At 35.9% G+C, this 22,859-nt stretch overlaps 1 protein-coding gene across 3 annotated transcripts in view; it reads left to right on the plus strand.

Moving 5' to 3' along the window:
- The window catches only part of CARMIL1 (capping protein regulator and myosin 1 linker 1), a 361,962-nt gene that overhangs the window by 287,057 nt on the left and 52,046 nt on the right, over nt 1-22,859 (plus strand). For all 3 annotated transcript variants that reach the window (XM_008055062.2, XM_021710921.1, XM_021710920.1), the window contains 4 exons: nt 780-911; nt 9,700-9,875; nt 12,634-12,721; nt 15,371-15,520. In XM_008055062.2, coding sequence (XP_008053253.2) covers nt 780-911; nt 9,700-9,875; nt 12,634-12,721; nt 15,371-15,520 — 546 coding nt within the window. The remainder of the gene's footprint in view (nt 1-779; nt 912-9,699; nt 9,876-12,633; nt 12,722-15,370; nt 15,521-22,859) is intronic.

Consider the following 22,859-nt stretch of genomic DNA (forward strand, 5'->3'; position numbering starts at 1 on the left):
TACCAAGGTCCTGGAAGAGTGATGTACCTGGAGAGGGCATGGAAGCTCCTAACCCTCCCCACACCCATACTTTGCCCTATGCATCTCTTTTGTTTGGCTATTCCTGAGTTATATCCTTTATAATAAACTATTAATAGTAAGTAAAATGCTTTTCTAAGTTCTTGAGTGGTTCTAGCAAATTATGGAACCTGAGGAGGGGGTTGTGGGAACCCCATAAATTTATAACCAGTTGGTCAGAAGTACTAGTGGCAACCTGGGACTGGCATCTGAAGTAGGGGTAACCTTGTGGGACTGAACCTTTCACTTGTGGGCTCTGATGTTAACTCCAGGTAGATAGTGATACAACTGAATGAATTGTAGGACACCCAATTGGTGTATTCAAAGAATTGAAGACTTGCCTGGTGTGGCAAACCTGTACACTTTTGGTGGCAGAAATGTGAGTAAAAGCATCTCAGCTCTCATACTCCAGATGAAAATATTAACACATGATAGGGTAATGTATTGTTCCTATGATTTCAGAACTGCTTAAAAGATAGAAGAGGTCACATGGAGTTCTTCTAATTCCTAGTCTAGTGTTTCTTAGGATTGCGTTGACTCAGTTAATAGAAATGAATGCCCAAGGTCTGGACCTCAATTATTAACCTGTGCTAAGGGCCTTTGATTGAGTATAGATTATTCCTAATAATATTTTTTCACCCTTTTCATGAATTCTGCAATGACTTTGGTGCTTATTGAAATATTTATTCAGTTATAAGAGGTTACTTTTATTTTTCTGACAGTTGTTACCAAATTTATACCATGTTGGTGGTACATCTTGGGCTGGAGCCAGTGGCTTGTTGTCCAGTCCAATTCAGGAAACCCTGGAATCAATGGCTGGAGAAGTTACAAGAGTAGTAGATGAACAACTAAAGGTTTGTGAGTTTTGCTATCTGGGAATTGAAATTGTTATGATTTGATTATTTGTAACAGCACTTCATACCATCACTAACTGTGTTTTGTAGACTTGTGTGCGCACATCCAGCACAGGTGCACATGTGGTAAAAGTTGAATCCTTTGTCTTTTCCAGCTACATTTATAAGTTCTTACATAATGAATTCAAGTAAAAATCAATTTAATTTTCAATGGTAAACCCGTAAAAGTACTTAATATATATGATGAGTTGCCACTGATAAAGGAATGATTATTTTTACTCAGAGGAAAGAAAAAGAAGTATGCTTTTGGGAAAAAAAAGTCTTCTTATATTACATTTGATTTAGAGAATGGGAAAGGTTATAGGAACTATGTTTATAGTATTGGATGATAGAAACTATGTTTACAGTATTAGATGCTGCCTATATGGGGAGTCTGCTACTAGATAATTAAATAACATTCCTTGTAAGTAACTGTTTGAAAGACTAGAACATTTAGAATGCAATTAGAAGGTAGCTGGGGTAGCAGAGAACTGCCTATATGTCCACTGACTGAAAAAAAGTTAGAAAAGAAGTCTGAAATTTTAGGGAGGTAATATAACCTAAGACCAACTTTTTCCTGAGGTAACTTCAAAACACAGCTACCCCAGATAAACTTCACATTCAGAAAGTCTTCATCATTTCCAATCTGCCTCACAATGATGTTTTTAAAAACTATGTCTAGATTTCTGTAATTATTCGATCTGTTTTCTTCTGAGAACACAATGACTGCAGCTCACAGGGATTTGATGTGCAATCCAGTAATAACTTTGTAGCTTGTTAATTATTCACTTTGAAAATTAAGTTGATGAGGGAGAAAAATGTGGATTTTTTTTTTTTTAGAACTGTAAGCTCCAGTCTTCCTGTACATATAATAGAGAGAGACTATGTGTTTCATTTTTTAAACTGTTTATTTTAATTCCTTCTAAGCAGATGGGTAATAAAAGGATAGTTGGTAGTTGGTTGGGACAGAGTTCTGCCAGACCATTTGTTACCTAATAGTATTTGTTTTATCCTTCATGAAGAATAAAATCAGCTTTGTTGCTTATTTCTGACTGTAAAAAGAGGAAACTCTTTATCAAATGTTTAAATGATAACATGGGGGAAAAAAGAAAGTAAAAATCACCCCAAATCCCAGATACAGCATCATTGCTAAATTTTAGTGAATTTCCAGACATTCTGTGGCTACACTCACAATTTTACATATAAGTGATTATATTATACACACTGAATAATAGTAGACTTTGTATAGTTGGTATGTCATATAATCTCAGTTGATGAATAATCATTGTTTCTAATGGCTGTGTGGTATCCCATTGTATGGATGTATTAGCTATAATTTATTTTCTAATTTCTGATTAATTCTGTTAGAGTAAACTTCTGTAGTGATCCACTGCTAGGCCAAATAGTACATAGGCATTATACTTTGATATGTATTCACAAAATGCTCTTCACTGGTGTGAGCAATTGCTCATTTCACCACATCCTCAGCAATACTAAGTTTATTAGCCTTTTAATCTTTTTCAGTGTCCTGGGAAAACAATCTCATTATGTCTTTTCAATGTCTTCAGTAACCCAGTGGGATACATGAAGTCATTTTATTATCCATTTGTGTTTCTTCCTTTGTAAATTATCTATTTGTATTCATTGCCTAATTTTGTAACTAAAATATTAGTAAGAACTTAATATTAAGAATTGGCTGGCATGTAAATCAACGTGAAACATTGCAACAGGACCTTCCCTATCAAACAGCTTCAAACTGTCAATTGGTATTTCAACATGACTACTTGTCTCTTAAACCTTTGATGTCCATTTCCTTCTCATTGCATAGAATGGCTGAAATGGACTCTTGACAGTTTTTCTTAGGAGTGAGTAGAAGACAGGTATTTGAAGTAAAAGGGATTTGAACTTTTAAAAGCCTAAAATAATATAAATATTTTAGAACCCAAAATATTTTTCTGTAAATAGGCATTCCCTAAATTTTCTTGACATTGATTTCTCTGATCCCTTGTTAAATGTCACCATGTTCTCCAATCATCACTGCTTCCTTATTTGTCAGTCATATAACATGCTTTTCTCTCATTATCACTATCTCTGAGGTCCTAAGCCTCCAAATGGCTCCTCCCCCCCCCCCTCCCCCCCGTTCCCTAGTTTTTTGTTTCTGTTATTCTCAATCCTTCAGAGTTTAAAGTTTCTTTCCCTTTGGGGACGTCTGACATTAATCAGAGTTAATCTTTTACCAAAACCTTCTCTTTTCTATTTCCTTCCATTTTACCTGACAAGTGAACATTCTTTTATTATTAAAAAAAAAAAATCAGCCAGGTGCAGTGGCTCATGCCTATTATCCCAGTACTTTGGGAGGCCATGGTGAGAGAATTGCTTGAGCCTGGGAATTTGAGACCAGCCTAGGCAAAATAGCTAGACCTCTTCTCTACAAAAAATTATCTGGACATAGTGGTGCGTGACTGTGGCCTCAGCTACTTGGAAGGCTAAAGCAGAAGGATCTCCTGAGCCAAGAAGATTGGGGCTGCTGAGTCATGATCATGCCGCTGCACTCCATCCTGGGCACCAGAGTGAGACTATGACTCAAAATTAAAAAAAAAAAACAAAAAAATTCATTTGTCTAATTATATAACCTTCCAATGCATTGATTTTCTTAAAATTATATAAGAAAAAATATTTTTAATCTGTATTCAGTTTTTTATTAAACTATTGCACTTATTATTTATTTTACTACTAGTATCAAATTTTTCTGGTTTAAAAGAGTCCTTTTTTCCCCACATTCTCTAAAATTAATATTATACTAGCAAAAGCTAAAGCAGATAGATTATTTTGCTTAAGAAATTGTTATTTTGTAAAATATAATAAAAGTTTTTATTATAGGAAATGGAGTGTTGGGGGCAGTGAGGAAAACTAGCAGGCCTAGATTTGTGTTCCAGGATTGCTACTACCTAACTATGTCCTCTAAGCAAGTTGCCTAACATTTTGACCAAGTTTCCTTATGCAAAATTGTCTTGGCCTCATGATACTCAGAGGGATCCATTCCAGCTTTAATACTCAGTTGTCCTATGCCTTTGATAGACATTTTGAATATTGGAGGAGATTAAACTCAAGTAGCTCTTTGAGCCATCTCTCCAAGGTATTATTTCAAAAAGCAAAAGATATAGCCAGATAAGCCAGCCTTCTTAGCAAACTTCCTGGAGCAGTAAGTTTGGGGAAATTCCTTCTCTGAAAGAGATGTTTTCTCTGGACTGGCCTCTTTTAGGTGTTTTAAAATGACAGCTCTCTTCCTGTTTTCCCTCTTTTGATCCTAGCATTTGTTCCTGGAGTAATAGTAGATGAGTAAGTGGATTTGAATGTTTTAACATAAGGAAACTTTCATTTTTTCCCTTTTTGACTTAAATTTTAGGTTGTTTGCTTTGCCTGGGAAATTCCTGATTTTGCTCAGGGCTTAAGTGCTAAAATACTTCCCTGGTAAATTTCAAATTTACTTAGGATAATATAAGACCTGAGGGGGCTAGGTGGCATTTTGTCAACTATTAACTCAGTTTGGCCCGAAATGTTCTCAGAGGTTTTATTTTTTTCTTTCCTCTTACACTTTATATTTTCCAAAGCAAAAGAGAGGAAAATTTCAGGGCACTTTAGTATGGAAGTTGTATTTGCTTATAATGAATTACAGTAAGTTATTGGCTCACTGCAAGAATATATGAGTATAGCTGCCGTGTTAAGGATATTAATCCAATTTATTTTATAAATATTATACATGTTTCCTAAGTACCATTTGCTATTTTTACAGTTAAGAAATAGATTCTTACAACTGTCATCAGGAAGATATATACAAAATGAAATCTGATGATCATGTTTCAAATACATGGCTTGTTCACTGCAAGTTGTCTAAAGTTAGTAAAACACAAGAGACTAACAAAATGGAGAATATGTAAGAAAAGTTAAGAAACATGTATAGAGTGAGAAAGTTTACTATAAGCCTAATTTAGATTTCTAGAAGGGAAAAAAGAGAGAGAACAGAGGAAGGCAATAACTGAAGAGATGGTGGCTGAGAATTTCAGAGACTGATGAAAGACCAGAACCTTCTGATTCTGGAAGCCCAGTTTAACCTAAGCAGATTATATTAAAGAATGGTCATAATGAAAAGTGAAAACCACTGAAGAAAAAGAGAAGATCTTAAAAGGAGACCAGGGTGGAGGACTGAGGATTTTTTTTTATTATTTCAAAAAGACCAATTTAAGACTGACAGCTCACTTTTCAACAGTTAATAGAGGCCAAGAGACAATGAAATGCCTTTAAACTTCTTAGAACATAAACTTTCAACCTAGAATTACCTAGAAATACCTAATAGACTTATTTTTTAAGAATGAAGATGAAATAAAGATGTATTTATCAGGACAAAAACTGACATAGTTTAGTGTCATGACAACACTAAAAAAAAAAAATCTAAAGGATATAGTTTGAGACAAAAGAAAAATTGTCAAAGAAGAAGTATCTGACCTGCAATAAAGAATAATGAGCAGGAAAGATGCCAAGTATGGGTAAAGAGAACTGTGACTATATAAAGCAATGACATTAATGTCTAATGTGCTATAAACCTTTAAAAAGCAAATAAAATGCTACGGTAAGCATATAAGTTAGTAGGGAGTGAGTTAAAGCAGTTCAGGGTCCTAGTTTTATTCTAGAGAGAGTTAAGAGCTCAACATTAGAACTGCATTGTCCAGTGTATCACCCATTAATCACATGTTGTCATTTTAATTCAAACCAAGGGAAATTAAGTAGAGTTGAAAATTCGGTTTCTCAGTTGCACTAGGCACATTTTAAGTGTAGCCAGAGACTCTAAATATATGGAAGAAAGGGAGAAGCAAATGTTGTGAATTAAATATTAGCAATTTTTAAATTTTAGGAGAAGGGTTATGGAAGTTTATTGTCCTATTTTTTCAACTTTTTGTAGATCTGAAATTTGTTGAAATGGGAAAGAAATATTTTCTTTAAAATCAGGAATAAGCATAGATGTTTATTATTACCATTCTTATTCAGCTTTGTAATGAATGTCTTAGCCAGTCAATATGACAAGCAAAATTAATGAATAGAATTAAAAAGGAAGAAAAATTATCATAATTTGCAGATTTTATGATGGCCTACATAGAAAACCCAAAAGAAACCAGGCTCAGTGGCTCAGCCTGTAATCCCAGCGTTTTGGGAGGCTGAGGTGAGTGGATTGTCTGAGCCCGCGGGTTCGAGACCCGCCTGGGCAACTTGGTGAGATCTCATCTCTACAATAAATAAAAAATTAGCCAGGCATGGTAGCACATGCCTGTAGTTCCAGCTTCTTGGAAGGCTGAGGCAGAAGGATCGCCGGAGCCCAGCAGGTCGAGGCTGCGGTGGCTGGGAGCGGCCACTGCACTCCAGTCTGGGTGACAGAGTGAGACTCCAACTCAAAAAAAAAAAAAAAAGAAAGAAAACCCCAAAGAATCTGCAGGTAAATAATTGATTGGTATGATGAAGCTTCTGGAGATAGAGCAATATGCAGAAATCTGTTGCATTTCTACATGTCAGCAACAGTTGGTTAGAAAATGTTGCTAAAAATAATCACCATTTAAAATAGCAACAGAAAAACCCAAAGTACCTAGGAAGTAAGTTAAACAAAGATGCATAACACCTCAATAGTGTTGATTTAAGGACTTCAAAGAAAATGTAAAACAAATTAAAATATGCTTATGGGTAGGAAAAGTGGCATCACCAAAAAGTATATATTATCAAATACAGCTTGGAGTGGGAAGAGAGCAGGACGAGAAAGAGAGTCTTCCCAAAGAGAAATATTGAGCTGAGTATAGAGGAATACAGATGACTTGCTCTGGCTACAGAGGAAACTAAGCAAAGCGAACAGCGTGTAAAGCGTGGTAACAGCCTAGATCATGTGGGCAACTGCAACTGTAGTTGGGTTATGAATAGTTATAAAGGAAATACAGAGATAGATGGCAAGAAATGAGGCTGGGAAGTTCAGCATCTTCAGGGGTTTTGATTCTGTATAAAGAATAACAGTGTTGGTATATTTACACTTTTGGGGAAGTATACAGGAATAAATTTAACATGTTTTGGAGACAGATGTGGTGGAAGGGATTGAGGTAGATAGCTTCTAGGGAGAATCACAAATTTCTGACCTAATTTGGTGCCATTCTTCACAATAAAAAACTTAGCAAGAATTGTTGATTTTGCTGTTGTAGTTGTTATTGTCTGGGTGGGGGATGGGAGGACAACACATGGTGCAGTTGACCTTTCCATGATAGAATATCCAAGTGAAAATGCTCACTAGGCTGTAGTGCTCAGGTATAATATCATATGTCTTATATAGGTGACTGTAGATAAACATCTGGTTGAGACTCACTGGAATATAGGTAGTAATTTGAAGCCATGAGAAGGATGAATGTTGAAGAACAGGTCTGGTGAGCAGAGAGCCATGGGACATGGAAGGAGATGCTGTGTTTCTTTCTTCCCCCAGTCCTGCCAACCATAAAGTTCACCCTAATAGCCCTAGATACTGTTGACTCAAGGGAATGGGGAAAGAAACTTACAGATAATGAAACAGAGAGGAAAGGGATATTCCTTTGGACTCTGATCCAGGGACATTTGACACGGGCAGCCAGATTAGGAAATAGGAGTAGAAAACAGAAGACCTGAGCCCTCACCTGTTGAGCAAGTCACTTATCACCTTTGAATCCCAATTTTCTCATCTATAAAATGGGCATGCTAAAATCTGCCTTCATTTACAGAGTTGTTATATGGATTAAAGGAAATCCTGGATGAAATTACTTTGTGGATTGTAAAGTGCTACACTATACTGTTGGTCAGTGTTGGGGTAGAAGTGATGGAAGGTAACTAACTGCAAATGTCTCATGAATTGAATGTCTAAGTCAGACTAAAATTTCTTTTTTACATAGTGAAAGTTATACAATCATAGATTTGCAGACCAGAAAGAGACCTTGCATAAATAACTTTATAGATGAGAACCTAGAGATTTTCAAAGACTATTCACATCTTTCAACTCACATAACATTCCACAGAAATTTTATGTCAAGGCTTACCCTGGAAGCGAGGCCTCCTCTCTTTAGGTCTGGAACTGAATTAGCACTGTAATGCAAGGAGACCTTTCAGAAAGTAACTGATATGTTAAGGAACATGATAGAATTAAAATGGAGTATTGATACTTGTGGTTGTTCCTATCAGGAGTACTGGACTATTACTCCACCTGGAATAGGATGTGTTTATTCTGTTGTCAAAGAGGAAAATAATTTGCTTTAAACCGACTTATTTGTATCTCTTGCAGATGGTTGGTATAAAGCTTTCTTGGAATAATGTGCTAATTCAGTGATTATTCAATCAGAGTTGTAATAGGGACAAAGCATTGTTGAAATAGGAATGGCTTTTGGACACAAATCAAGTGGCTGCTTCCCACCTCTCTTCCCCTTGTTTCGACATGATCCTTATAAACAGCTTGCTACTTTACTGCTCATCCTGCAGTGTAATGAGAAATTTTACTAGTGGAATTGTGCTTTGCATTTGAAATGTGAACAGATAGACCACTCTACTAGTCTTTCAGAATTAGTGCTTCAGTCGTCCTTGTTCACACTGGAACAGTAATAGGGTCCAAGCTTGGTTTTAAAAAACTGGGTTATTATGAAGAACACTCTTTGAAATCAGAGTAATAATAAAATCTGTGATGCACTGAAATTTTATTGTGTGCTAGACACTCTACTGAACACTTTAGGTATGTAATACTTCTTAATCCTCAATAATCCTATGAAGCAGGAACTTTTTATTGCCGTTTTATAGGCAAAAAAAATAGAATGGAGAGATTGGTAACTGCCCAGTGTTACTCGGCTAGGTTTCAAATTTAGGTCTGACACAAATGCTGATGCCCTTTCCACACTTTGCAGCTATATCATCCATCTCAGGCAAATCGCTTAACTGCCCTTAGCTCACATTCTTCAACTATAAAATGGTGATCACATGAATAGCTGCTCTACCCATCTCCACAGATGTTGGAGGGATGAAATGTGCAGAAACATTTTTCAAACTCTAAAGTACAATATAAATATGTTTTGACTGTTACTATTACTGTTGTTTATAAAGTGCTCTGTAAATGTTTTTATTTCTCATGTTGTTTGTTGTTGTCATAATAATTATTATCTTACCTGATACTAAGACTTTTCTTTTAAAAGAATAAAATTGGCAGTAGTTTCTATGGTTTTTCTGCTACTGCTGTTTTGATTGAGCAGTTGAATAGTTCACCCTAATTTCGGGTTTCTGTGAATTGTGAAATCTCACAAGCTTTCAAATCTGATATATTTTCTAGGGATGTCTGTGACATTATTTTCTAGTACCAGGGAGAATAATCTAATGTGGTAAGTTGGGATATGAAGGCTTTGTATTTGATATTTGTAATTTTTAATCTGCTAACGGTTTTGTTAAGAACAGCTGCCACGCCATAACACTTCGGATGCCAGCGTGGAGCTTGCATAGTTCTGCCAAGTGTCTGATTTAAAGTGACTGCCAGAGATCAATGACCATCCAACAGTTTCAAGTCACCCTGGGGCAGCTCAGAATCTCTGGCTGCACCCCGGGACTCTATTGTATCCTTGTTCTCTGAGGCCACAGTGTCATATATAACCACCTTTCAGTTTTATGGCGGGTGCCTCTGGTGCAGTGTCATCATCTCTTCCCCTCCACTTGTGCTGCATTGCAGGCATTGCTTGAGTCCATGGTTGATGCTGCCGAGAATCTTTGTCCCAATGTGATGAAAAAAGCCCACATTCGGCAAGACTTGATTCATGCCAGCACCGAAAAGATTTCCATTCCACGTACCTTTGTTAAAAATGTCCTGTTGGAGCAGTCTGGAATTGATATCCTTAACAAAATTAGGTAGGTTTATAATGTTAGTAAACCTAGGATCTGCAGTTTCTGTGAATGCAGTTGAGGCAACTGTAAAGAGGATTACTGTTGGCTTTATCTATATATAATGTTTTTGGCATGTTTAACAGGCAGCAACTGTCATATAAATGTAACTGCATAAATGCATAGGTTTTATACCTTTCCAAAATAAGACGACCATGTATATACCTGTATTACTTAAGAGCAGAGGGTTATCTGCTGTTCTTAAGGGCTTTGTATTTAAGAGGGAGGCTTGTGTTTGTAATCCCTATTTTCTACTCTTGAAGTTTATCTTTCACTTTTATCAATCACTAGCCTAAAGACTGAGATCAATTTGCTTGTTACCACTGTGCTCTTGTGAGCAAATACTCAGCCTGTAAATAGGCTAGGGAGCCCACTGTGACCTTACCATATTTTCCTTTGGGGTTATTTTGGTGGGTCTGTGATACTATGTATTTGCTAATGGTGCCTTTAGGGTTGAAAAACTTTGAAAAGATATAAATATTTAGAAGTGGTGATTACTGACAAACTTTCCTGAATTTTTATATAGAGACTCTTGGCTGATCCCCACTATTACATTAGAGCTAATTGCCATAATGTTTCTTAGTTGGAGAATCAAATGACTAAAAACCAAATTCATAAACATTTTTAATTTCCCATTTTAACCATTTCTGAATATTGAAAAGACTATTTAGATGTAGCAGAAATAATAACTTCAGTCTGGAGGGTAGCATATAATGATATATTTAAATGACAATTCACAAGAAAGCTAGATTATAGAACTTGGAGGATTTAGGGATTTTACATTAGCCAGATAGTCTCAGGTCTTGTTTTTATTTGTTTTAATAAAGCTCCTAAAATCTTCTCAGCTCAATTGTAAGGCAATTGGAAGGACTTAAGAAATTGTATAAAGATTATTTTAGAGGATTTATAGAATCACATAGATTGGTAACTTTATGAACTCTAGTCCTTGAGAGGTATGCTTACATATTTCTGTAGCCTGTGTTTTCGAAATTTCTATTGAAGACACTTAAATACTAAGAGAAAAAAGTGTAGTGGCCACTATTATTTCATAATAGTTCAACCACAAAATAGATCATACTCTGCCTTTACTGGAATATCAAATTCTGTCAAATATGATCACTTCCCTTGAAAATGGACACATTTTGAAAGTTGAACAGTAGTAGTTTAGAACTCCTCACATAAATGAATCAGTTTTATGACTGTTGCCTCCTTACTTGACTTTTTATAATATGGTATACTGGGCATTGATGCAGTGAAAATACGCACAACCCACACACATGTATGTATACATGCATATATATGCATGTCTGCACACAAAAGTTAAGTTGATTCATTTCCTCTAAAAATTTTGCAAACTGGAAGCTTAGTCAGTAAGGAAATATAGTACCCAAATAGTACCCAATAGCAAAATGAGGGAACAATCCTGAAACATTAAAAGTAATGATTTGTTTAAGAGTATATTTTTTGGCGCTTCAGTTTAAAATAGTTAAACCACTCTTCCCTACCTTCAAAGAGAGGGACAGAAAGAGAGAAACAAATTACTGAACTGATAGTTTTTTGAGGAAGTACAATTCCCAGCATGTCTAAAAAGAATCAGAGAAAGTACTTAAAATTACATTCCCAGGCTACTCTGGAAGTTGGGTGTGGGATTCAGTAATCTGTATTTTTAATATGAGACCCAGATTAATCTTGTCATTGGACACTTCTGGGAAATAATAAAGTATTATTTAAAGCAAATAGCTAGGGAAAAGAATTAAAGAAACTTTTTTTTTTATCTTTAGCCTACGAAAATTTTTACTACAGGCATCAAAGAGTTAGTGCTTTCATTTCTGTGCCCTAACATCAGAAATCGTCCTGGGCAGAGTAATCTCAATGCAAATTATTACCTTTAGGCCAGCAAGATTTTTCTTTGTTACACAAATACAGTTTGAACTTCAGCTTATGAGACAATATTAAAATAAGTGTATATATCTCTCTAGCACATTTAAAGTATTCATACTGAAAACACTTAGAAATTGAATTCCTGAAAATACCTGATTGCTTAAATGTGAACTAAAATACCAGCCATCTGACAGAATCTTAGTGGCTGAGTCTGTTTATTAGTGAAAACTACAAGTCACTTTCTGTTGTCTGTGTAACTTTCTGAGGTCAGGCAGGAGACACCAAAACTGAAAACGTAAGTAACCTTTGTTCACAAAAGATAAGGGTACAGTGAATTTGTAAATATTTCAAGTAAGATGGTAAGTCAAAGCAGAAGCAGTTATGGTACCCTTGGGTGAAAAGGTTTTAAAAAGGGTGGAGGAGATGCATATTAAAGCAAAAACTAAGACTTAACAACCAGACTAGGCTTTCATAATTTACTCCAGCCCAGGTTTGTTTTCATTTATGTCAATGGATGAATTGTTCCTCACCACATGGTACATGTGGTTCCCATTACGTTTGTCTTTATCCAGATGTTATTCATTTCTACCATTAAATCTTGGGTTTTGAAATTGCAGAGGCTGGTTGAAATTGGTAAAGAAAGTCTATTACCTGTGTGTTTATGGTGGTGTTTAAAGTTTATTTTTGCAAATCCTTAGCTCTGTTCACACATTCTTATATTCCGTTTTCAAAGACTGAAATGAAATCTCAGTTGACCTTATCAGCATAATATCCAGGGTGAATGGACGTTCTTTTCTTTTTGCACATATTAAAACGATACTCTGTCCTTTTGATTTTCACATAGTGAAGTAAAGTTGACTGTGGCCTCCTTCCTGTCTGATCGAATCGTGGATGAAATCCTGGATGCACTCTCACATTGCCATCATAAACTGGTGAGTGCTCCACACATGTTGAGTAGGATCTCCTGTTTCAGCTGTGCTGTGATGCAGGACAGCCTCCAGCATAGAGAAGTGGTTTTCTTTTCTACATTTTGCTCCATTACATCTTTATGGGTTATGATCCTGGTTTTCCTCCTTCCTCTTCTACATTGCTTCTAGTCATTCTGGTCAGTCTAACACTTTCTCTAAAAGAAATGTCAGGGGAAAGCAGAAGTGATTGTATCCAGAAATCTCACTGTTCATTTATAATGCAGGTCAAAATTTTGTTAGGAGATGATCATCTAGAGACTGAGTCTACATCAAAGTAGGGGTTTTTACTTCCAATATCAGTGTATATGAAAAAATATATCAAACTTCTTATTTCTCAAACTTTAAGAAATCTCTGAGGCAGATGAAGGTATTATAACTAACTATAACTTATATCTCAAAAATATTAGCAATATGATGCAGTAGAAATCTCCCAAGCAAGTTATGACAGTGTTTTCACCAAGAAAAAAATTCAAATTAACTGCGTGGGATGGAGATACTCAGTTTTTTGACAATTGTTGGTTAACACTAAGTAATACAAAAATGAGAGGAACAGAAATAGCTTCTTCTACATGAAGCAGACAAAATACATATTTTGAAATATCCATTTGAGAAAAATATGTAAGACTATCTTCTAAAATCTAAAAGATGAAACAGATGTCTCTAACAGTACTACACAAAGTATTGCCTGTGGAATAGAGCTGGCCCACAAACAGATGGTTCCCAAGAAAAAGTATCCAGAAACTTTTCATAAATTTGACATGGTCACAACATCCAAACACATTTTATTTTTCTAATTTTTCATTTTTATTGTATTTTATCAATATATTGGTTTATGCCAAATTGGAAACAAACAACTGCTTCATTATCACACTGAATTTAAGAAATACTATTCTCTAGTTCCTGGCACAGTAAAGAGCTACATCAGTGTTTAGATTCCCAATTCAGCCTTTTTTTTTTTTTTAAAGTAAGCACATACAAAATCAGAGGAACATCCTTTTAAGAAACAGTTTATTGACAACCCATAGCTCTAGGGACTGCCTTAAAATGCTCACATTATGACACAAAGAGTAGATATTGTACCAACAGAACTCTGTATGTGAGAACTACATGAAAGTTTGCTTTTCACTTTTTTGCAGTTGTACTTTTTTGAAGAATTTACTCAAAGTATTGACTTTTTTTGAGTTGGAGTTTCACTCTGTTGCCCAGACTGGAGTACAGTGGCATGCTCCTGGCCACCGCAGCCGCAGCCTCAACCTCTGCTGGGTTCCAGCGATCCTTCCACCTCAGCCTTGCAAGTAGCTGGAACTATAGGCACGCGCTACCATGTCCGGCTAATTTTTTATTTATTGTAGAAATGAGGTCTCGCCAAGTTGCCCGGACTGGTCTCGAACCCATGGGCTCAGGCAATCCACTCACCTCGGCCTCCCAAAGTACTGGGATTACAGGCTGAGCCACCGAGCCCAGCTGACTTTATTTTTTAATAGTTGAAAAATAATAGTGTGAATGTACTTTTGGCTTAAAATTCCTTTTAGCATTAATACTGCTGATTTGGATGATAAGAAAGAGATTACGTACCATAAGAAGGAAATAATATCTTAAAAGTGAAACTTTATTTTCAAAGACATGCAGATATCATTTTCTCCTGCTTGAGTTTAGAAATACTCCCAAAGTTTCCATAGACTTACCAACTGGTTCTCATTGTTTCAAGATATTAGGTCAAAGTTCCTGGCATCTGATCTGCACAGCACTGGAGTTTATTAATTTCAGCCCAGCTAATTCTGCTTTTTACCATTTAATTTTTTATGTTTACCTAAATTATAACATTGGCAACTAATAAACTATTTCAAAAATGGTATTTGTTATATGAAAACAGTGAAATCTAGCAATAATTAAAATTTTGTTAGTAATTTCCTTTCTTTCAATATTTTAAAAATAATGAAAGTTGTAATCATTTTATTTCTCTCAGATACTTTGTTTTTTTATTTTTTTGAGTCAGAGTCTCACTCTGCTGCCCAGGCTGGAGTGCAGTGGCTACTGACTGCCGACTAGCAGTCGCTGCCTCAACCTGCTGGGCTCAGGGGATCCTTCCACCTCATCCTTCCAAATAGTTGGAAATAGAGGCATGCAGCACCATGCATAATATTTTGATTTACTGTAGAGACAGGTCTTGCTGTTTTGCCCAGGCTGGTAATGAACTCCTGGGTTCAGTCTGCTCACCTCAGCCTCCTGAAGTGCTGGGATTACAGGCATGAACCACCACACCCAGCCAGTCTCTCAGATATTTTTTAAGCACTATATTTAGAAGGGAATTTCTTCAGAGGAAATATCAATTAAAATGAACAAAAAGACCACTATTTACTTTATTCTAGACTAAATAGTCTCTCATTTACTAAGAGAGATTTGTGACTTCGGTCTTAAAACACTATGCCCTGCAAACAAAGATAATAAAACAGGTAAGTTACTCCATTGTGAATGTATTAATTTCTGTTGTTAACCACTTGCCCACGTCAGTCTCCACTGTGCCATCTTGTGAAAGGTGTCTTCAGGACTCCAGCTAACCCGCTCTTCCCCTGTCTTTATGCTTTGATTTTGGTATGCATCTTGACCCTCTAGGCCGACCATTTCAGTAGACGTGGCAAGACCCTTCCTCAACAAGAGTCTTTAGAAATCGAGCTGGCTGAGGAGAAACCAGTTAAACGCTCCATCATCACAGTGGAGGAGCTCACGGAGATAGAGCGTTTGGAAGATCTAGATACTTGTATGGTAAGACACATCCTTTGGTGGCACCATTATCCTACTCACTGGTGGACTCTGCTATGGTGTTTTATTTGTTTGTTTGGTTGGTTTTTTAAATCTCACCTTTTGAAGTCAGACCAAACAAAATACATCCTCCAGAAACAATTCTTTCAGGAACTTTTGCTGTACAGAGGCTGCTAGTGGGGCAAGCAAAGCTTAAGCTTCAGGTCCCCACATTTGCACAACCTCCTTATGAGGCCTTGTACTCATAGTGGGAAAAATGTCTAAATTAATTAGGAGAAATAGATTATGTAACTTCTACAGGGTCCTTTGTGACAGGAAAATGTCTTTAAATACAATTGTAAGTAAGCTATTTTTAAAATGTGGGGAAGGACTTTTTCTCAAATAAAATATATAGGGTGACTCTTTCTTGTTCTATTATTCTTTTTCTCTGCTGCTGTTTCCTGTTCTTTTGCTAAATAATTTTCTGGTGTACTCTTAAGTTTGGTTTTCCTGTTTAGATGAAATTGTTTCATTCACTTGTGCTTTAGAAGAGGTAATACACACTGTAGTGTTACTAATAGTAGGCCTTTAGTCCTTACCCATTTTCTAAATTTCTCGTGGTGCATCCATCTGACCCTATAACTAGAACATTACTTTTTTTTTCCTGAGGACAATTTTACTTCAGTTCTTATTTTATTATTTTAAAATTTGTGTTTTCAATACAGCTCCTTCTCACTTTACCATGAAAACAGTTTTATGTGCCTATTTCATCCTCTGTATTCAATATGTTTATATTTTGCTGAAGTATTTATCTTTTAGTAATTCCTTATAATCTGAGAAGATGGTAGTATGACTAGATTTGAGTTGCTCATATGTCCAAATGTTTCTGTGTTAGCTTCTGATTTTAGTAATTTTTAGATGCAGCCATTGTAAAGGAATAGTACTTGTTTTTCACTTTCAAAACCAAGGATCAAATATGGCTGATACATGTTTTTCTAGTCTGGAAGAAAATGTAATGTGTTAAGAAGTTTCCTTATTTATAAGCCACCATTATTAATTTTTAAAGTCTGTGAATAAAGTAGTTGAGTGCTCTTCATATAAAGCCCTATTATATAAAAGGAGAGTTAGCAAAGAAAGCCTAAAGTTATAATCCAAGATTTCAAGTGCCATTCTAGTATCACTAAGTAAAGCTGAAAAATAATTTTCTATATAACTATATAAATCTACACATATATTTAATGTGTGGAGATTATCATGTTTTAAAAAACTTGCTTGTCCAGTTCATTGTAAGATGTATACTTCATATGTAGTTTAATTTTTTTTTTGTATTTTGCAGCCTTAGAAGTTGGTAATTATGTTATCTTAGGGGAATTGTTCTGGAGAGCTCCTAAACTATTCCTAAAAAAAGTAAATAGAAATAGATTTGAATTAAAAATTTAAAATTAACTCTACATATTACATTACCCACTGGAATTATTTGGTAATGTATACATTGGAAAAGGGTAAAGGAAACACAAGGCAATAAAATATATGTTGTTGGTTTTATAGGTGATGTGGTTTGGAATGAGGAAGTGATGATTATGAAAGATCAACTCAGCTACTTATTGTTGGTTTTACATTGTATAAGTTTTGTTTGGAAGGCTTTTTTTTTTTGGTTGATTTGGTTTTGTTTTTATGAAAGGGATGAAAAGGTGGGTCTCTTTAAATAAAGCAAGTGGAGTAGGTAGAGGAAAGGAATTTTTTTTTTTTTTTTTTTTTTTTTTGAGTGGAGTCTCACTCTGTTGCCCAAGCTGGAGTTCTGTGGCATACTCATGGCCACCCCAGTGTGGACCTGCTGGACTCCAGCAATCCTTCCACCTCAGCCTTCCAAGTAGCTAGAACAATAGGCGTGCACTACCACGCCTGACTAATTTTTGATTTATTGTAGAGACGCGGTCTTACCAAGTTGCCCGAGCTGGTCTCAAACCCACAGACTCAGGCAGTCCTCTTTCCTCGACCTCTCAAAGTGCTGGGATTACAGGCTTAGCCACTGAGCCTGGCCAGGAATCATTTTTAAAATACAGATGCAAGACTACCAAAAGAACCTGAAAGCCATGCTGCAGGCATATGTCACATGTAATGGATTCTGTTATGTAAAAACATTCATGTTACCATGATACATAAAACGGCAGGAGTAGGTATAGATCTCTTTAAGCCAAACTCTTAGGGCAACCCAAGTTAGGAGGGTGGTCTTTATGTAGTTCAGAGGGCCAAGAAAGTGAACAATGAGGACCATTCCTGAAATGAGCACCTGTTCAATAGAAGGTGAGGAGCAGGGTTTTGGGTGTTGAGGGAGTGACAGAGAAACATAAGACAGGGATCTCTCTTAAAAAACAAAACAAAACAAAAACAAAAACCGAAAAACTAATACATAGGTGAGCAGAATTTTTAAGTTGTGAAAATAGTGGGTTTTGTTCTGATAAATTTTGTCTTCATTGTTCTAACTAGGTTAATAAGCTGTTAAGTAGTAGAAAACCAGAGTTAAGTTTGCTATTAGTATAATGAAAAAATATTTTTGTGTAAAAAGTGGAAGTCAGTGGATTTTGTACTCTGATTTCCTCTGTACTCTCAGTTTAACCATCAATTCTGAGCTACCCAGGATCGCACCATTTACATATTAGTGGCTAACTCCAAGTGCAAGGGTCCATTCCTAAAGGAAATTCATTTTCTTATCTTTCAGTGACTTATCCTAAGCCAGTGTAGTACAAACTCACAGCTAATTTGGAAGGAGCAGAACATTAGAGTGGTCCTTGAAAATTAACTTCCCTGCCTCCTTTTATAATCTGAGCAAATCTTTATTGTTTCTTCTTGACTTTATTACCAAATATTTCAAGTTGTGATCCTCATGTGGAGCCACCGTGTGTGTGTGTGTGTGTGTGTGTGTGTGTGTGTGTGTGAGAGAGAGAGAGAGAGAGAGAAGGTTTGAAGTACATAATTCAGAGGGAGAGACATTTATTTTGTGATGGTTTTCTAAATGAGTGTATGCATTTTTGATCAGCATTTCTATTTTATGTGGTCCAGAAAGTTAGGATGTGAGATTGTCATGCAGAAAACTGTCAGAAATGTAAGTACATAAATACATGCATGCAACCTTTCCCTCAAGGAATTCAATGCCCCTGGCAGGTAGAATTTGTGCCACTGATGGAGCTAGAGCAATGCTGAATTTGATTGGGAGTATGTTGTTACTTTACTATTGCCTAAAATGTTTGTTTATAGACCAAAGAACTGAGACACTTTTTCTAGGGCATCTTAGAGTAACTTTGACATGTCACCCAACTTCCTAGTCACAGACCTTAATATTGTTCACAGATCCTGGCACTTTTTGTCCAGGATGTTTATGATACAGTTTTGAACATTTTCTAGCAAACTGAGTAGATATTCTGAGTACCCCTTTACCCCTGCCCCTGGATGTCTAGTCTCATGTTTTCTTCCATTTCTCCCTGGTCCATAGTCAATTCCATTTCAGTGCTTGTGTCTTTAAAGAACCAATATTGTAATTGCGCTAGGTAAGGTTTGATGCCATAAGTTAGACATAGAAATTTATATTAATTTGAGTTTAATGTTTACCTTCCCAGAATTGGAAACAGTAGTCCAAATGACTGATTTCTTTGAAAGAAATTTATCACCTAGCCAACAACGATTAAACTTTTGCTTTGACTAATTGAGGGCTGGTATAAAAATGACTGAGTGATTTAATGGGGCCTGATATCTGCTGGAAGATGAGCAGGCTTCTATTAAAACTTAACTTTGTAAAGTTAGAAAAAGACTGTTCTTTTAAAACAGAGTGTTAGAAAGGGAAATTATTTTAAAGTTTTGTTTCCAGTTGGATAATTTATCTTTTTAATTTAACTTTCATTTAAATAAACTAAGAGATAATCTAGTTCACTTGGTGGGATATGGTTAGGGAGGCAAGAAGAGGAACTACTAGAATAACCTGTGGAGGTTTTCGGCCTGTATCTACTCTCATAGTCCCAGAAGTTCTGACATCTCCTTAGCTCCAGGGAGGAAAATCAAGTGGTTTTAAAGGTCTTATTTGTTTATTTAACACTTATGCAGTACCTATGATGTGCTGGGTATTGGTCTAAGTTCTTTATGACTATTAATCAATTAAATTCCCATAACAACCAATGAATAATTAGGTCTTATTAATATTTTCTGTTTAACAAATGGGGAATCTGAGGCAGAAAAAACTTAAGTAACCCAAGATTAACCAAAGCCAGGCAGTTTGGTACCAGAGTCTGTGTGTTTAGCTAGTCTCCTGTAATCAGTATGTGAATTTCATCTATTGTGTTTCTTACAATCAGTATTAAATTTTGCATTCGATTTAGTTACACTGCATTGATTTCTATATAATACATGTTTACTAATCCCAGATCAAATGAACATGTGAACAGAAACAAAGCAAACAGTGTAATGTTATATAACTGTAATGAAAGCCTAGAGCTTTGAAACGTTGGAAACAGGTGTGTCAGAAATCTGCCATGGTCAATTGTTATCCATTTGTTAGACATGAATTTGCCCACTTTTGGCTTACCTGGAACATTCTGTGCCTTTCTATGTGTTGTTTTGTTGGTGACAGTGATTAATTAGCTTTTCTACATACTTCTTATCATTTCAGACCACATGCTTTATGTGTCATACTGAAATGTGTATTTATTTAGATTCTTTATTGTTTGGAGACCATCTGTTCTTTTCCTGCAATCAGGTGCTCTTAGGAAATCAGTATTCCAAACTATATCTTTCAGCCTTAGTTTCTCATTGGTCTGTGGGGTATTGAAGACTGTAGTTCTCATTCTGCTGATTAGTTATCTCTAAATATTTAATTTGTCTCCATATATAGTATACAATCTTTAAACAACAACAGAAGTTTGGGGCTTATGGTAGTGTGCCAAGTGAGTGAAGAGCCAGTGTCTGCTCCTTAGGTACGAGTAGCTCACTAATTGTGTGTAATTCTTTCAATTATTTTTAATGAATGTCATACCAGTTTTAAATCAAAAGGTATTCATGCAGAGGAGTAGTTCATCTGCTTATTGCCATTTTCCAGGAAAAGCTCTTTAAAAGGCTTGAATTGTTATAGAATATATCTTTGTGAATCCTGTCTCCAGTGATAAAATAACAATTATTTTCCCTTAACAAATTCAACCTCAAATTTATATATATATATATAGTTAAGATTTTTAATACAGACTGAAATCCAGCAAGCATCTATTTGGTTTGGTCAAAATACTTTTAAAAACAAATTTAAATAAATGACTTTACTCTCAAGTAACAAAAATTATTAATTGAACTAATCTATTGTGTTTCCAAGCATAGACTATTACGTCAATATATCTCTTTTAAATTTGTTTGCACTAATAGTCACTATGTGCAGAAGGTTGTTCAAGTCATAATTGTTAATTTTTTCTTATAATTTCATTTATTTTATAATATCCTTTTCTTATTGCTATTGCTTTAAAAAATAGAGATTTAACTTTTTAGCCACTAGAAAGCAACTGATGAAATTCGAAGTATGGAAATAGTACACTCTCTGAGTCCAACTAAAATGGATATCATGTGTTCCTCAAAGTTTGTAATGATATCTGACAGTCCTTTGTGGAAATACCAAGAGCACACGCACCATTCCTGGAGAGTTCATTTTTCCCCCAAGAGTTTTCTTAATCTTCTAAGTTTTAGCTGGCACAAGTACCACTAGCAAAGGCTCTATTCCAGGGATCTTCCTCCTGATCTGACCCATTTATCTTTTTTAAGTATTAAAACAAGGCCTAAGGTACGATGTTGACTGTCCTCACAAGCCACCCAAGAGATAAAGAAGACCCTATGGGAAATCTCTCTGACATCTTCCTTTTTGCAGTCATTCATGGGAGAAGAAGAACCCCCCACCTTTATCCCTCCACAAAATGACTTCAAACATTAACCAACTGTGACTAATAAGGATAATCCGAAACCAACATCAGAACTGGGCATCTGACTTATTGATTGAAAATGGTGATTCTTCTTAGCTTGATTTTGACATGTAATGATGATTTTAAAAGATAATTTTGGTCTTCTCTAATGAACTAAATTAAACAAATGACTCTGGTAATCTTCGGGCATATAAAACAGAAACCATTCCAATAGATTACCTCTGTGTGTGTTTATAGATGACATGGGAATATGATTTCCTTAAATTAAAAAAAAATTTTTAATGAAGTTCAAACTAGTTAAGTCCTTTAAAAGCAACCACAAATTTTGTGTCTCCTGGAGATAGTACAGTAGAGCCAATAGTATAGTAAATAATATAATTTTTCTGAGCTCAGTCTCACTTTTCCTCTCTTAGAAACTTCATGTTTTCAATGTACCACAATGGCATTTGCTTCAGCAGCAGTTCTCTGATGTCTGAGGGCTCCAAATGATCACTTCTTGCCAGTTGAAATCAAAGACCAAACCCCCGCAGGATGATGTAATTTCTCTTGTAGGATATACTTCTTGTATAAATGTGTGTGTCTAAAGAGGAAGAGATTTTTTTTTGAGTTGGAGTCTCACTCTGGGCTCCGGCGATCCTTCCACCTCAGCCTTCCATGTAGCCGGAATTACAGGCACGCGCTACCACGCCGGCTGATTTTTTGATTTATTGTAGAAATGAGGTCTCGCTGCCCAGGCGGGTCTCGAACCCACGGGCTCAGGCAATCCACTCACCTCAGCCTCCCAAAGGCGCGGGATTACAGGCTGAACCACCGAGCCCGGCGGAAGAGACATTCTTAAAGAGAACTTGTTTACCCAGGTGATGAGGTAAAGGAAATACCTGGAAGAAGGTAGCTGCTGGCTCTCAAAAGAACCTAGGGGAAGGGGCAGATGTACTTTGTGTTGAAGTCAAAGGTAGTGGTGGGCTGTCAAAAGACTCCTTGAACCCAAAATACAGACTAGAAGGTCATTCATTATTTCAACAAATGCTTATTGTCAGTCTTCTTTGTATCAGGGGTTCTTGGCTTCTTGTGAGGAGTAGAAGGTGAGTGAAGTAACATATCACCCACCAAGCTTGCTATGTTGAGGGGAAGAAGTGACAATCTAGTTCTGGCGGTTCATAGAACTATCATCTGTGTAAATCCCACTCATAGTTTTGCTTGGATTCTAAAAGATGTTAATCTACCACTGAAATGAGATTACCAGGAAAGGCTTGAAATCATACAGGATACATCTTCCAACCCTTTGGTCACAACCCAATAATGAATCATGAAATCAATATAATGATTGTAACCAGGATTTAAAAAAAAAACAAAAAACCTCTATCTGACATAAAACAAAGTGTCAACATAAAGTATTATATTACATCAAATTTCAAATGTTT

The sequence above is a fragment of the Carlito syrichta genome, unplaced genomic scaffold (genome assembly GCF_000164805.1).
Source record: "Carlito syrichta isolate Samal-C Ts95f unplaced genomic scaffold, Tarsius_syrichta-2.0.1 Scaffold301645, whole genome shotgun sequence".
In the NCBI taxonomy this organism is placed as follows: Eukaryota; Metazoa; Chordata; class Mammalia; order Primates; family Tarsiidae; genus Carlito; species Carlito syrichta.